Below are 17202 nucleotides of genomic sequence, written 5' to 3'. Positions count from 1 at the left end.
GGCCAATCCATCTAACCCGCACATCTTTGGACTGTGGGAGGAAACCGGAGCACCCGGAGGAAACCCACGCAGACTCGGGAAGAAAGTGAAATTCCACACAGACAGTGACCCAAGCCGGGAATCGAACCTAGGACTCTGGAGCTGTGAAGCAACTGTGCTAACCCATTGTGCTACCGTGTCCCCCTTGTGCACCTTATTTAAGGAAGGATGTTAAAGCCCAGGCGAGTGTGCAGAGATTTACTAGAATTATGCCAGGGGTCAGGATTTTAGATGCAAGGAAAGATTGGATAAATCGGGCTTGTTCTCCTTGGAGCAGAGGTTAAGAGGTGACCTTATTGAGGTGTTCAAAATTCTGACCAAATTTGACAGGGTAAAGAAGAATATTCTGTTTCACTAATTGGTATGCCAGTGACAAGGGGTCACAATTTCAAGATGGTCAGCAAGAGAGGTAAGAGTGAGATGAGGAAAAACGTCTTTACTCCAAGTTGTTGAGGTTTAGAATGCACTGCTTGGGGGAGTGGTGAAGGTGGATTCCATAGGAGGTTTCAAAAGAGAGCTGGATATTTATTTGAAAGCGACAAATTTAGAAGGCTCCTGAGATAGGGCTGGGGAATGGGACTAGCTAGGTTGCACTTTTGGGAGCCAGTGCAGACGTGATGGGCCGAACAGCCTCCTTCTTTGCTGTAAATAACAAACAGTAATAGTTCGCTCATATTATTGTAAATTTCAGCAATAACCTTTGCAAGGGCTTAGCACAATATCTTATTCCACATGAAATTTTATTTCCTTCATATTTTTGTTAGATGTCATTGCATTTCTTTTGTCTGTCTGTGTTTTAAAAATAAAATTGCTCAATACATTTTCTTTTTGTCCTAAGCTATGCAGTCTTTATCTCTTCTTCAATTTTTCCAGCAGATTTATTTACTGTAAACTCGCATGTTTTCAAAAATTATTGTATGACAGATGCACTGAATTTGTTTGATTGGAATTTCATTTACCAAAAACGTTCGTGAGCATGAGTTTCAACATCCAAGTGTCTCAAACCCTGAATGATTTTTGACTGTTGTATAAGCATAGACACAAAACCACTGTTGTACTTGTCGTTTTACTTGATCCAGAGGTAACACAGAAGCTCTTAGAGAACCAAACCAGATAATTAACACATTGGATAGCATACCAGATTCCATTCCCCACGCCATGTCAAAGTAATTCACGAGGACATTCTGATATATCACATGGTGAGACATTTTGTTTTCGACTAGGGGTTCAGCATGAAATTTTGTTGCAAAAACAACCATCTCACATGATAAAGCTGACTCCCCAGCGAGACTTAACACATTTTAAATTTGGCGATTGGTGTTACGATCCTTGGCCAGATCCAGGATGTGGTGGCAGGGTGGGTGGGTTAGGGACCAATAATGTTTGTTTGAAATAAATAAAGATTGAGATTCGCAAGACACCTGTTTTTGGAACAAAGCCAAAGATTCCACGTGCTTTGAACAAAAATAAACGTTACTATAAAAGTTTAGAAAGGAAATTTAAGTATGAGGTACATGTGAATTAACAGATAACTGTGGTCGAACACACAGCATGACAGTAAATGACCGGTGCAACCAAGACTGAGTCCATGGATTTCTTAAGACCCCACCCAGATGTCCATAAACACGGTCAAACAGTCTTGTACTCTGTTGCATGGGGAGTTCCCAGCTTCACCTTCAAAGATCTTTCCTTGAAATTCACTCTGAAAGCCACTCCCACTTAGTTAGCTTTAATAATGGGCCATTTCACAAGGTTTTAGCCTCTCCTTCCGGTATTCCGTCTCCCTGAATTCCCGAATACACTCAACATTTGCAGATCTATGGTTGTTCCCAGCAGAACACTACAGTTCCCTTACTGAAAGTCTGCTACCTGTAGCTCTTTAAGTTTTTAATTTAACTTAACTGAGAGCTGTCCCTGTCTCTGTGACACTTGTAGGCTGATGTCCCGAAACTGGCAGATTCAAACTGACCGCCTCAAGAAGAGCAGTTCACTGATCCTTGAACTGATCTAGATACCTATCAAAATCTCACCCTTTATACTAGACAAGAGCCAATGTAACAGGCATCAGAATATCCTGTACCTTAAATGTTGCAATCCACAGACTTCTAATTTAGCACCCAGTCTCACACAGATCTATGGGTTTCATGACAACCGGTATAATACTTTTAACAAGCTGGTGGTGAGAATTTATATTGTTAGACTTCCTGACAAAAGATATTGTACATCGAGCCATACTATGTGCTTATAAACAATTCTATTTGACAGATCTGAGAACAATTTTGCTGCAGGATGTGACGGGTGGCATACACAGGGATCAGTGTTGAAGCCACAACCTTTTACAATTTATGTGCATGATTTGAGTGAAAGGATCAAAAGTAGGGTTGCTAGGTTTCCTGCAACACACAGATGGATTGAAAAGTAAATTGTGAAGATGTAAAAAGGCTACGAAAGGACATAGGTTAAGCGAGTGGGCAACAATCTGACAAATGGTGTTTAATGTGGGCAAATGTGAAATTGACCATTTTGGCAGGAAGAATAAAAACAATATTTATTATCTAAATGATGAGAGATTGCAGAGCTCTGACGTGCTGAGGGATCTGGGTGTCCTCTTGAAAGAATCACAAAAGGCTAGGTACAACAAGTAATTAGGAGAGCTAATAGGATGTTATTTACTGTCAGGAGGATTGATTACCAAAGTAGGGAGGTTATGCTTCAATTGTACAGGGCATTGGTGAGACCACTTCTGGAGTATTGTATACAGTATTGGTCTCCTTATTTAGGGAAATGTGTAAATGTAGTGGAAGGTTTACTAGACTAATGTGGGTTATCTTCTGAGGAAAGTTTGGAGAGGTTAGGTTTGTATCCACTAGAGTTTGGAAAAGGTCAGAAGCGACTCGATCAAAACCGTTAAGATCCTGAGGGGTCTTGACAGGGTGGATGTGTGGGGTGGCGCAATGGTTAGCAGTGCTGCCTATGGCGCTGAGGACCTGGGTTCGATCCCGGCCCTGGGTCACTGCCTGTGGAGTTTGTACATTCTCCCCGTGTCTGCGTGGGTTTCACCCCCACAACCCAAAGATATGCAAGTTGGGTAGATTGGCCATGCTAAATTGCCCCTTAATAGGAAAAAAATAATTGGGTACTCTAAATTGTTTTTTTGTTAATACAGGTGGATGTGGAGAATCTAGAACTAAAGGTCACTTTTTAAAATCAGGGGTTGCTGATTTAAGATAGAGATTACATTTTTTTTTCTGAGGGTCGTGAGTCTCTGACATACTCTTCCTCGAAAGGCAGTTAAAGCAGATTCTTTGAATATTTTTAAGGCTGAGCTAGATAGAATCTTGATTAACAAGGAGGGTGAAAGGTTATCAGGGGACGTGAAGTTGAAGTTGCAATCAGATCCGCCATGATCTTATTGAAGACCGAGAAGGGTCAAGGGGCTGAGTGGCCTCCTCCTAATTCGTATGTTCGTATCAATTTTATGATAATTTTAGTTTGCTTCATGCTTCTTGGATTATTTCATTTATTTTTAAATTTAAAGTGCCCGATTCTTTTTTTTTTCCAATTAAGGGGCAATTTAGCTTGGCCAGTTCACCTACCCTGCACATCTTTGGGTTGTGGGGGTGAGACCGACGCAGACAAGAGGAGAATGTGCAAACTCCACCCGGGGTTGGGATCGAACCTGGGTCCTCAGCGGTATGAGGCAGCAGTGCTAACCACCGTGCCGTCCCTTCTAGTATTATTTCTAATGGCAGTGGCACTGGAGAGTGAGCACAGCTCAGGTACAAAATATATTACAGAATGTACAGCACAGAAACATCCTGGCCCATGCCAGTGTTTATGCTCCACATGAGTCTTCTCCCACTCTTCATCTAATTCTAACAACATATTCTCAGATTCGTTTCACCTTTAATGCATCTGTACCATTTTCTCCAACTACTTCTGGGATGGGCGCATGCCACGTCCATTTGGAAGTACTCCATGGTCCAGGTGTTCATCACTTCAGTCGCCCCAGTGTGCAGTATATGACAGGTTCATGAGTCAGTGTGGGTGGAGAGGAGGAGATGGTTAGCACAGTAAGCTTGGATTACACAAGTGTTTGGAATTAATTACTGGCACAAACAAAACAGAACTGGTAAAGCTATGGAATTAGCAACACTGTTGGTTGAACAGTAGATGACTCACTTCAGTTGGTACCAGTGCAGAACACATTCCTTTGTGCGATTTGTGTGTCTTTAATTTAACAAAATAAATTGGTCCTAAAATTATCGTTGCACGATTTGCATGTGATGTTTTGCGATCTATTTTTAAATGAGTTAATATCTTTCAAGATTTTGGTTAAAGGGAGCATACCCATGGATTCATACCAGAAAATGCAATTTCAACAATATTAAGTTAAATATTACACCCTTTGCATCCACTGTCTACATCAGGCATTAAAGCTCAACTTCTCTGGAGTAAAGCTTTTGCCACAATAAAAGAGGTTTTCAACCAATTAGTTCAGACTGAATTCTGTTCCAGGCCCCAGAAATGAAAGGGTAATACTTAACTGGGCATGCAAAATGCATACGAAGAGGTTGCTTTTGACACTTGTATTAAAAAGTATTGCATCATGCCTTTAATAGGGGCTGGTTTAACACTGGGCTAAACAGCTGGCTTGTAATGCAGAACAATGCCAGCAGCGCGGGTTCAATTCCCGTACCGGCCTCCCCGAACAGGCGCTGGAATGTGGCGACTAGGGGTTTTTCGCAGTAACTTCATTGAAGGCTACTTTTGACAATAAGAGATTGTTGTTATTATAATATAGCAAAACATCTCTAGTTTTTTAGAAAATGGGTGCAGAACATCCAAGAGAGCTGTAGAACGTGAGCAGAAAAAGAGGCAAGTTACAAGACTTGAGGTCGGGGAAATTCCTGAGTGTCGTGAAGTGATGATTGAAGGTTGTTACTGCTTGTGGAATGGAAGTCAAATATGTATTTAATTTTGGCAATAATATGCTGCACAGCATTTTAGTTTCATTTCCCTGGTTTTACAATATTTAATTTCTTTAACTCTTCTATCCTGTTTAGCTTCCTTGTTACTTTGCATGTAATAATAATAAGAACCTTTTATTGTCACAAGTATGAAGTGACTGAAAAGCCCCTAGTCGCCACATTCCGGCACCTGTTCAGGTAAACTGGTACGGGAATTGAACCCGCGCGCTGGCCTTGTAATAGACCTGGTTAAGCTGATTAGTCAGAAATTATAATTTATTAGCAGAGGCTGATTGGAGACAAGACCATGGAAGGATTCATTGAACAGGATGAGGATGTTGAAATTTGTGTGCTGTGGGAATAAGGATCCAATGGAGTTTAGCAGAAATGTGTCATCGATAGTAAAGGTTTTAAATTACAGAAATTCACAGCACAGAAGGTCTTCATTCAGCCCCACTATGCCAGCTGAGAAAACGCTATCCAACCTAATCCCACTTTCCAGCTAAGTTCATAGCCTTGTAGTTTGCAGCACTTCAAATCCATATCCAAGTATTTTTCAAATTTGATGAAGACTCTTGCCTTAACCCCCTTTTAGGCAGTGAGTTCCACTCCCCCACCACACACTGGATGAAAATAATTGTCTTCAAATCCCTGTAATCCTTTTGCCAATTACTTTAAACCAAAGCTCCTTGGTTATTGACCTCTCTGCTAAGGGAATTAATTCTTTCCTATCCACTCTATCTGGGCCCCTCAAATTTCTATACATTTCAATAAATCTCCCCTCAGCCTCTCCTGTTCCAAAGAAAACAGTCCCAGCTTTATCCAGTTTTTCCTCGTAGCTAAAATTATCCATTCCTGGCACCAACCTCGTAAATCTCCTTGTGCATCCTCTCGTGCAATCACATCCTTCCTGTGACCAGAACTGTAAACCGTACCCAAGCTGTGGCCAAACTACTGTTTTATACTGTTCTGGCATATTGTCTCTGATAAACTGTTGTCATATATGGAAAACAAATTATGACCATAGTATTAGGCATTAATTGTGATGTCCAGGAACTGACTGCATCTCCCTCTCCTAACAGCTGTGTGAGGCACTGGAGAGTTTACATTGATATAACTTTAAAGTTTCCCTTACCATCCCCTGTGTTGTGAAGGAAAATAGTGGATTCATTTCAGAGATGGATTGGCCAATAGATCTGTGAAAGGATCGAAAGAAAGCTAATTTCTTTCCTGTTGTTTTACTGCTTATCACCTGACACTGGGTATCATCTGGCACTGTGAAAGGTTGCCAGTTTTTTTGGGCTACCTTCATCCACAGGCATCGGGGCCCTCTGGAATTTGGATTTATACTTTTGCTAAATTTGCTAATTATAATTTCTTCAATACTCTGCCAAAGATACTGTTAGAATGTAATGTGCCTCACAGAATCTGCAATTTTGATCATGTGCTGAATTGCTCTATTGCGGCAGTTTAATGTTTTTCAATGAGGGTCCAAAGTATAATTAAGTGGGCCACATTCAGTGATTATCTCTGTGATTGATTTAAATTCTTTAGATATCATAAATACCATGTCCAGACCAGTGGTGAACAACACCGACTTTAATTTACGCAGAAAATGCTGCACAAGAATGTTATCAAACAGAAATTGATAATGTTATGGGCCAGGGTTTAGAGAACCCCAAAGTGTATCGTGGAGTTCACCTGACCCACAACTTTTAATAGATTGTGGTATGGGGAGCACACGGCCCACTCTACAGGTGTGGTACAGCAGAAATGGACAAGTATTTTTTTTAAAGCAAAACAATGTTTATTCTATGAACTCAAGTTAACCTTTTTAAAACATAGTGAACATCCTAGCAACCATTAATTCAAATACAACCCCCAAAGAATACAACACTAAGTAATCCTTTAAGCTTTCCTTTTAACATCCATAATACTTAAAACACCTTTCAACGGAAGCACATTAGGTTTACATTCACTACTGTTATTAGTTTTAAATCACCAGGATCGATTTACAGTCTTTAGATTACCGAGAGAGATTCATACACCTTCTGGCTGTGACTGCAGCTATCCAGCTCTGAAAAAGAAGCCAAAACACACCCTGCAGCAAACAGCCTAAAACGAAAGCAAAAAGCTGACAGACAGCCCAGCTCCACCCACTCTCTGACATCACTGCAGTAATAAACACCCATTTCGTATAGGTACCCTCACTACAGATATTTCTATACACACCATTTATAAACACCCATTTCTTAAAGGTACTCTCACATGACAATAACAAATCACATCAGCTTTAGGACAGATAACCAAAAGCTTGGTCAAAGAAGTAGGTTTTAAGAAGCATCTTAAAGGAAGAGAGGGAGTGGTGAAAATGTATATGGGGTTGGGTAGCACAGTGGCGCAGTGGTTAGCACTGCTGCCTCAAGGCGTCGAGGTCCTGGGTTTGATCACGGCTCAGGGTCACTGTCCGTGTGGAGTTTGCACATTCTCGCCGTGTTTGCGTGGGTCTCGCCCCACAACCCAAAGGTTTTTTTTAAAGAAATTTAGAATACCCAATTCATTTTTTTCCAATTAAGGGACAAGTTAGTGTGGCCAATCCACCTACCCTGCACATCTTTGGGTTGTGGGGGCGAAACCCACGCAAACACAGGGAGAATATGCAAACTCCACACTGACAGTGTCCCAGAGCCGGGATCGAACTTGGGACCGTGGTGCCGTGAGGCAGCAATGCTAACCACTGAGCCACCGTGCTGCCTCCCACAACCCAAAGATGTGCACGGTAGGTGGATTGGCCATGCTAAAATTGCCCCTTAATTGGGAAAAATGAATTGGATACTCTTTTAAAAAAAAAAAAAAAAAATGTCTGGGGCGTAACTGGAGAGCTTCTGCCTCGGCCACGGTCACAAAACATGTGGATAGTGAAAATCAGGGGTGTGCAATCAGTGAGAATTGGAGGAGCAAAGAGATCTTGGAGGGTTGTAGGACTGGAGGAGGTTACACGGAGAGAGGTGCAGAAAGGGATTTGAAAGATTAGAATTTTAAAATTGGGTGTGCCGGACCAGGAGCCAATTTAGCAAGGACGTGCGACAGTGTTGTCAGTGTTACAAATTGTGAACTGGTTTAAGAAGTTGGTTGGAGGGAGGGCTCTAGTGCATAATGAAGTCTAATGGTTAACTCATTGATATAGTCAGAGGTTGAATTATCTCACCATCTTAGTAGCAAATTTAGTGCAGTAACATGTGTTTTCTAATCCCCGTATAGATATAGCTTTTCACTGCAATAAGTTATCTTCTGCTTTAAAATTGCTACTTGGAGGCAATCAGAGAATAAATGCTTTGGGTAGATCTTGTCACGGCTGCCACACTAGAGATTCCATTCAAAAATGAATATCCTAGGCTGTGTGTAAATAATATGTTCCCTTGGACATCCTCAGACAGATTCTAGGGGGTGTGTGAAACATTTTCCCTGCTTGTTGGGAGGTCCTTCACTGTGTTTAGGTGTATCTCCTATTCAAATTCCACTGCAGAGACTTGACCACAATCTAACCTGACACTCCAGTGCAATACTGAGGAAGTGCTGCACTGCCAGAAGTGGTATTATTTTTGAATGTGGTTCTAAACTGAGGCTCTGTGCATCCACTAAGATGGACTTAAAAGATCCCGTGGCACTATTTCCAGAAAGAGTATGTGTGTTCTCCCCATTGTCATGACCAATATATTTCCTTCACCCAACATAGAACATAGAACATAGAAAATACAGCACAGAACAGGCCCTTCGGCCCACGATGTTGTGCCGAACCTTTGTCCTAGATTAATCATAGATTATCATTGAATTTACAGTGCAGAAGGAGGCCATTCGGCCCTTTGAGTCTGCACCAGCTCTTGGAAAGAGCACCCTACCCAAACTCAACACCTCCACCCAACACCAAGGGCAATTTGGACATTAAGGGCAATTTATCATTGGCCAATTCACCTAACCCGCACATCTTTGGACTGTGGGAGGAAACCGGAGCACCCGGAGGAAACCCACGCAGACACGGGGAGGACGTGCAGACTCCGCACAGACAATGACCCAAGCCGGAATCGAACCTGGGACCATGGATCTGTGAAGCAATTGTGCTATCCACAATGCTACCGTGCTGCCCTTAAGAACAAATAAATCTACACTATATCATTTTCCCGTAATCCATGTACCTATCCAACAGCTGCTTGAAGGTCCCTAATGTTTCCGACTCAACTACTTCCACAGGCAGTGCATTCCATGCCCCCACTACTCTCTGGGTAAAGAACCTACCTCTGATATCCCTCCTATATCTTCCACCTTTCACCTTAAATTTATGTCCCCTTGTAATGGTGTGTTCCACCTGGGGAAAAAGTCTCTGACTGTCTACTCTATCTATTCCCCTGATCATCTTATAAACCTCTATCAAGTCGCCCCTCATCCTTCTCCGCTCTAATGAGAAAAGGCCTAGCACCCTCAACCTTTCCTCGTAAGACCTACTCTCCATTCCAGGCAACATCCTGGTAAATCTTCTTTGCACCTTTTCCAGAGCTTCCACATCCTTCCTAAAATGAGGCGACCAGAACTGTACACAGTACTCCAAATGTGGCCTTACCAAAGTTTTGTACAGCTGCATCATCACCTCACGGCTCTTAAATTCAATCCCTCTGTTAATGAACGCGAGCACACCATAGGCCTTCTTCACAGCTCTATCCACTTGAGTGGCAACTTTCAAAGATGTATGAACATAGACCCCAAGGTCTCTCTGCTCCTCCACAATGCCAAGAACTCTACCGTTAACCCTGTATTCCGCATTCATATTTGTCCTTCCAAAATGGACAACCTCACACTTTTCAGGGTTAAACTCCATCTGCCACTTCTCAGCCCAGCTCTGCATCCTATCTATGTCTCTTTGCAGCCGACCACAGCCCTCCTTACTATCCACAACTCCACCAATCTTCGTATCGTCTGCAAATTTACTGACCCACCTTTCAACTCCCTCATCCAAGTCATTAATGAAAATCACAAACAGCAGAGGACCCAGAACTGATCCCTGCGGTACACCACTGGTAACGGGGATCCAGGCTGAATATTTGCCATCCACCACCACTCTCTGACTTCTATCGGTTAGCCAGTTCGTTATCCAACTGGCCAAATTTCCCACTATCCCATGCCTCCTTACTTTGTGCAGAAGCCTACCATGGGGAACTTTATCAAATGCCTTACTAAAATCCATGTACACTACATCCACTGCTTTACCTTCATCCACATGCTTGGTCACCTCCTCAAAGAATTCAATAAGATTTGTAAGGCAAGACCTACCCCTCACAAATCCGTGCTGACTATCCCGAATCAAGCAGTGTCTTTCCAGATGCTCAGAAATCCTATCCTTCAGTACCCTTTCCATTACTTTGCCTACCACCGAAGTAAGACTAACTGGCCTGTAATTCCCAGGGTTATCCCTAGTTCCTTTTTTGAACAGGGGCACGACATTCGCCACTCTCCAATCCCCTGGTACCACCCCTGTTGACAGTGAGGACGAAAAGATCATTGCCAACGGCTCTGCAATTTCATCTCTTGCTTCCCATAGAATCCTTGGATATATCCCGTCAGGCCCGAGGGACTTGTCTATCCTCAAGTTTTTCAAAATGCCCAACACATCTTCCTTCCGAACAAGTATTTCCTCGAGCTTACCAATCTGTTTCACACTGTCTTCTCCAACAATATCGCCCCTCTCATTTGTAAATACAGAAGAAAAGTACTCATTCAAGACCTCTCCTATCTCTTCAGACTCAATACACAATCTCCCGCTACTATCCTTGATCGGACCTACCCTCGCTCTAGTCATTCTCATATTTCTCACATATGTGTAAAAGGCCTTGGGGTTTTCCTTGATCCTACCCGCCAAAGATTGTTCATGCCCTCTCTTAGCTCTCCTAATCCCTTTCTTCAGTTCCCTCCTGGCTATCTTGTATCCCTCCAATGCCCTGTCTGAACCTTGTTTCTTCAGCCTTACATAAGTCACCTTTTTTCTCTTAACAAGACATTCAACCTCTCTTGTCAACCATGGTTCCCTCACTCGACCATCTCTTCCCTGCCTGACAGGGACATACATATCAAGGACACGTAGCACCTGTTCCTTGAACAAGTTCCACATTTCACTTGTGTCCTTCCCTGCCAGCCTATGTTCCCAACTTATGCACTTCAATTCTTGTCTGACAACATCGTATTTACCCTTCCCCCAATTGTAAACCTTGCCCTGTTGCACGTACCTATCCCTCTCCATTACTAAAGTGAAAGTCACAGAATTGTGGTCACTATCTCCAAAATGCTCCCCCACTAACAAATCTATCACTTGCCCTGGCTCATTACCCAGTACTAAATCCAATATTGCCCCTCCTCTGGTCGGACAATCTACATACGGTGTTAGAAAAGCTTCCTGGACACACTGCACAAACACCACCCCATCCAAACTATTTGATCTAAAGAGTTTCCACTCAATATTTGGGAAGTTAAAGTCGCCCATGACTACTACCCTATGACTTCTGCACCTTTCCAAAATCTGTTTCCCAATCTGTTCCTCCACATCTCTGCTACTATTGGGGGGCCTATAGAAAACTCCTAACAAGGTGACTGCTCCTTTCCTATTTCTGACTTCAACCCATACTACCTCAATAGGGTGATACTCCTCGAACTGCCTTTCTGCAGCTGTTATACTATCTCTAATTAATAATGCCACCCCCCCCCCCACCTCTTTTACCACCCTCCCTAATCTTATTGAAACATCTATAACCAGGGACCTCCAACAACCATTTCTGCCCCTCTTCTATCCAAGTTTCCGTGATGGCCACCACATCGTAGTCCCAAGTACCGATCCATGCCTTAAGTTCACCCACCTTATTCCTGATGCTTCTTGCGTTGAAGTATACACACTTCAACCCATCTCCGTGCCTGCAAATACTCTCCTTTGTCAGTGTTCCCTTCCCCACTGCCTCATTACATGCTTTGGCGTCCTGAATATCGGCTACCTTAGTTGCTGGACTACAAATCCGGTTCCCATTCCCCTGCCAAATTAGTTTAAACCCTCCCGAAGAGTACTAGCAAACCTCCCTCCCAGGATATTGGTGCCCCTCTGGTTCAGATGCAACCCGTCCTGCTTGTACAGGTCCCACCTTCCCCAGAATGCGCTCCAATTATCCAAATACCTGAAGCCCTCCCTCCTACACCATTCCTGCAGCCACGTGTTCAACTGCACTCTCTCCCTATTCCTAGCCTCGCTATCACGTGGCACCGGCAACAAACCAGAGATGACAACTCTGTCTGTCCTGGCTTTCAACTTCCAGCCTAACTCCCTAAACTTGTTTATTACCTCCACACCCCTTTTCCTACCTATGTCGTTGGTACCAATGTGCACCACGACTTCTGGCTGCTCACCCTCCCCCTTCAGGATCCTGAAGACACGATCCGAGACATCCCTGGCCCTGGCACCCGGGAGGCAACATACCTTCCGGGAGTCTCGCTCGCGACCACAGAATCTCCTATCTATTCCCCTAACCATTGAATCTCCTACAACTATTGCTTTTCTATTCTCCCCCCTTCCCTTCTGAGCCCCAGAGCCAGACTCAGTGCCAGAGACCTGGCCGCTAGGGCCTTCCCCCGGTAGGTCATCCCCCCCCAACAGCATCCAAAACGGTATACTTGTTTTGAAGGGGAACGGCCACGAGGGATCCCTGCACTGTCTGCCTGTTTGTTTTTTTCCCCCTGACTGTAACCCAGCTATTCTTGTCCTGTACCTTGGGTGTGGTTACCTCCCTGTAACTCTTCTCAATCACCCCCTCTGCCTCCCGGATGATCCGAAGTTCATCCAGCTTCAGCTCCAGTTCCCTAACACGGTCTTTGAGGAGCTGAAGTTGGGTGCACTTCCCGCAGGTATAGTCAGTGGGGACACCGGTGGTATCCCTCACCACCCACATCCTACAGGAGGAGCATGTAACTGGCCTAGCCTCCATCCCCTCTTACCTGACAGAATATAGCTGCTGTGTGGACTAACTAGATCTCCGCCCTCCGACTCTGCTCCCAGTCAGCTACACTTCCTGTAAACTCCTGGCTCTCTTCTCACTCTTTGCGGAAATGTCGGAAACAAAATGAAAGGAGCACCTTACTCCCTCCTCACCTAACTCCCTCGGTCACCAAACTCTCACTATCGCACTCAAAAAGCACCAAATTCAGCACTCCCTCGGTCACCAAACTCTCACTATCGCACTCAAAAAGCACCAAATTCAGCACTCCCTCGGTCACCAAACTCTCACTATCGCACTCAAAAAGCACCAAATTCAGCACTCAGTGCAAACCTCTCCAAAGGAAACAGATTATCTGGTCATTATTACATTATTACATTGCTGTTTAAAAGACCTTGCTTGAGAGCAAATTGGCTACTGTGCTCCCATATTACAACAGTGACTGAATCAGAAGTACTTCACCAACCATAAAATGCGTAGACTATTATCAATGAAAGATTAAATAGTAAACAACAAGGTGAACAGGAAATTGAAACTTCTCTTTATTTCAGATTTCTACAATACCAGAAAGTGAGGACTCCCAGGAGTCTGTGGATAGCATGACTGACTCGCAGAAACGTAGAGAAATTCTATCGAGGCGGCCTTCGTATAGGTAATGGCAAACTTATCACTTTTTTAATATATAGTTTATTAGAGTTTTTACAAATAACGCAACAATCCCTCAAAATTGGTACAGTACAGTATAAATGCTTTTGTGTATATAAATATAGGACAAGACAAGAGAACGCTAACACAATTCATAGAATCATAGAATTTACAGTGCCGAAGGAGGCCATTCGGCCCATTGAGTCTGCACCGGCTCTTGGAAAGAGCACCCTACCCAAGGTCCACACCTCCACCCTATCCCCATAACCCAGTAACCCCATCCAACACTAAGGGCAATTTTTGGACACTATGGGCAATTTAGCATGGCCAATCCACCTAACCTGCACATCTTTGGACTGTGGGAGGAAACCGGAGCACCCGGAGGAAACCCACGCACACACGGGGAGGATGTGCAGACTCCGCACAGACAGTGACCCAAGCCGGAATCGAACCTGGGACCCTGGAGCTGTGAAGCATTTGTGCTATCCACAATGCTACCGTGCTGCCCTAATTGGTTCAGCTTGGTTTCTCTGACTAAACAAAAAGCAAAAAAAAAGTGGATAAGCTAGAGAATAGGGGAGAAGAGGATAAGACCATGTAAACATGGCAATATGGTGCATACCATCACATATAGCAAGTTCAAGACGGAGCCACAAAACTTTTGGAAAACCTTGTAGGAGCAACTCCGACATTGCGGAACCTGTAGATTTGAAATAGGGATCCCATACTTTTCAGAATGCATCCGATTTAGAACGGAGTATGCAAGGCAGGAACTCCATTGGAATACATTCCATGATTTTATGCCAATTCTGAATTGAAGGATAATTGTTGCAAATCCATAAGCAAAGGATGTTCTTTGTCACAAAGGTTATGATGTGTACACCCTTTTTTCATTAGTGTCAATGATTCCCCTATCTGGGAACCCCAGAATTAGGAATAAAGGATCAAATTCTAAGGCCATACCGAGTATCTTCTCTTAAGAATACCAGACCAGTAGGATTGGCCAGACCAGGGCATACAAAGCTATGGGCCAAGTGCTGGAAAATGAGATTAAAATGGTTCAGTGGTTGTTTTTGACCAGCACGGGGGTCAGTCAGAGAGCGAGAGAGTGTGTGTGTGTGTGTGTGAGTGAGTGACGTGGTATTTCCGACTCGGTGCGAGTGTCCAGTGGCAGCAGAGAGTGCCAGGGACTTGAGGGAAATAAAACTGTTAAGAAGCGAGAGCGAGATAAATCGAGAGAGGGAGGGGAGCTTGGGGTGGTATGGAGGGGCGGTGTTGTTGTCGGGGAGGCGTGGCTGATGAGTGAACAGAAGCCGTAACCAATGGCGGCTGGCCTGTTAATGAACAAAGCTCCTACATTGGAGAGAGGGAGGGAGGGTTGAGAAGAAAGTCTATCGGCTCATGCAACAGGAGCAACTGTCAGCAATGTTTGGATCAAAAAGAAATCACCTTCTCAATTCCCCCACCTCCCTCCTCGCCAGAAGAAAACCCCGCCAAAAATCTATTAAACCACCAGGCGTTTATTTCCCTCCCACCTTTTTTCTTTATTTTCTTTTATCTTTGGCGTGAGAAGAGATTTTATAATTCGGCCAGGAAAGCAATTTTGTTCCTATTGCAACACTTTATTTGTTTCTCTCTCTTTTCACACACATCAAATTGCTATTCCTCAAGAAAATTGGCAACCACTACTGTGAACAAGAAGTTTTTGACCATGCGATGGGTCGAAGGGCCTTTTCTGTGTTGTATGACTCTTAAGATTGAAATTTGGCACCGGACCACACACAATGAATGCACTTTTGACACAATGAGGATATAGCATGACCTGACCTGTGTTTCAAGCTTGGTGTGATCTGCAGGTGGTGTAATATTTTGAATTGTCTCCTTTATTCTATTACTGACAGAAATGTTATTGATATTTTCCCATATATTACCCAGGTATCCTCATCAATACTTACTGTGAAGTATTTTTCCCAAAACTGCAGTGTTTCTCAAACACTCGCACAAGTTCTAGAACGCTGTGTCATACAATTTGCTAATTAATGGCTTAGGTTCCACAGAACTCAGGAATTTTTACACTAGGGAAACTGAAGCATCAAGATGCATAGTTAAGGATAAAGTCTCTAAATTTCAGATATTTCTAAAAAGGGACATCTCAGGATATCAAATAGTTGGCATAGCTGCTCAAAAGATGACAAGGAAGCACCACTGAACATGTCTCCCCATCTACAAACACATCAGATCTTTCCAGATATCAAATCCATGGTCCATAAAACATGGTGGGAAATCCAGATTGCCCTGAATGGGGGAGAGAGCAGAAGTTAATTTTGATCGCCCTTCCAGTTGACAACTATCCTCCACGTTCGCTGGATGTTGATAATTATAGGATTCTCACACTTTACAGACCTAACCTTGAAATCCCCATAAAACAGCAAGGCTTGTAAAGAGTATGCAGACTGGCCTGCGCCAAATGGAGAAGGGGTCTCCTCTGACCCAATCCCTTATAAACCTAAGATGCAAGGCTAATTGACACGTTTTAATATTCGGCACCCCTAACCCTCCCTTTGAACTGGGAGGCTGCAGTTTGGCTAGCTTTAAGCGAGGTTTCTTTTTGTTCCATATAAAAGAACAAAGAATCCCATTAATTTCCTTTAGAACCTTAGCTGAAAACAAGATTGACAGCATCCATGAAGGATAGAATAACCTAGGCAACACATTCATCTCAATCAACGGTATCCTCCCCAACCACATAATTAGAAAGGAGGACCAAAGGCGCAATTAACAGGGGGGATGTTAGCCCATACAAATGTTTAAAGGAGAGTATCCAGATAAGTAAACCCTGAAGGGTCCACTTGATGGAAAATTAGGAAAGGGGGGATTTCGTCCTCTAAGCCCGCCCAATGGCATAGCTTCAGACTTCGTAAAATTAATTTTGTAACCTGAGAAAAGGTTAAATCTATCCACCACACCAATAATAGTGGAAACAGAAATATCTGGCATAGATACAAACAGCAACACATCATCTGATTATAGAATAATCTTATGCTGCTTCCCTCCACTATACAGCCCAAAAATCAAAGTATCCTGTCTACTTGCCTCCGCCAGGGGCTCTATGGCTATTGCAAGCACTAATGTAGATAACTGGCACCCCTCTCTAGTCCCCCCACTGGAGACAAAACATCTCAGGCCTTTAACCGCCCGCAGGCACTGCCGCCAGAGGGCTTTTATAAAGTACCTGTATCCACTCAACATAATTCCACTTTACCCGGTCAAACGTTTTCTCTGCTTAAAGGAGACCACTAACCCATCAAAAGCAAGCTGTTGAAAGACCTGAATAACATTCAATAATCTCCTAAAATGGTTACATGAATTCCAGCCTATATGACCCCAGTCTGATCTCCTTTCATGACCAACGGAAGACGTCTCCCCAGGTGCCGTGCTAACACGTCAGACAATTTTGCATCTACATTCAGGAATGAAATTGGCTTAAAGGATGCACACTCTTCAGGATTCTTGCCTGCCTTCAGTATTGA

At 43.5% G+C, this 17202-nt stretch overlaps 1 protein-coding gene across 4 annotated transcripts in view; it reads left to right on the top strand.

Annotated features, from left to right (window-relative positions):
• The window catches only part of creb1b (cAMP responsive element binding protein 1b), a 124619-nt gene that overhangs the window by 74044 nt on the left and 33373 nt on the right, over positions 1-17202 (top strand). For all 4 annotated transcript variants that reach the window (XM_072482782.1, XM_072482763.1, XM_072482771.1 and 1 more), the window contains one exon: positions 13579-13679. In XM_072482782.1, the coding sequence (XP_072338883.1) occupies positions 13579-13679 (101 nt within the window). The remainder of the gene's footprint in view (positions 1-13578; positions 13680-17202) is intronic.

This window comes from Scyliorhinus torazame, chromosome 2, assembly GCF_047496885.1.
Source record: "Scyliorhinus torazame isolate Kashiwa2021f chromosome 2, sScyTor2.1, whole genome shotgun sequence".
Taxonomy (NCBI): domain Eukaryota; kingdom Metazoa; phylum Chordata; class Chondrichthyes; order Carcharhiniformes; family Scyliorhinidae; genus Scyliorhinus; species Scyliorhinus torazame.
This window is presented reverse-complemented; position numbering and strand designations above follow the sequence as displayed.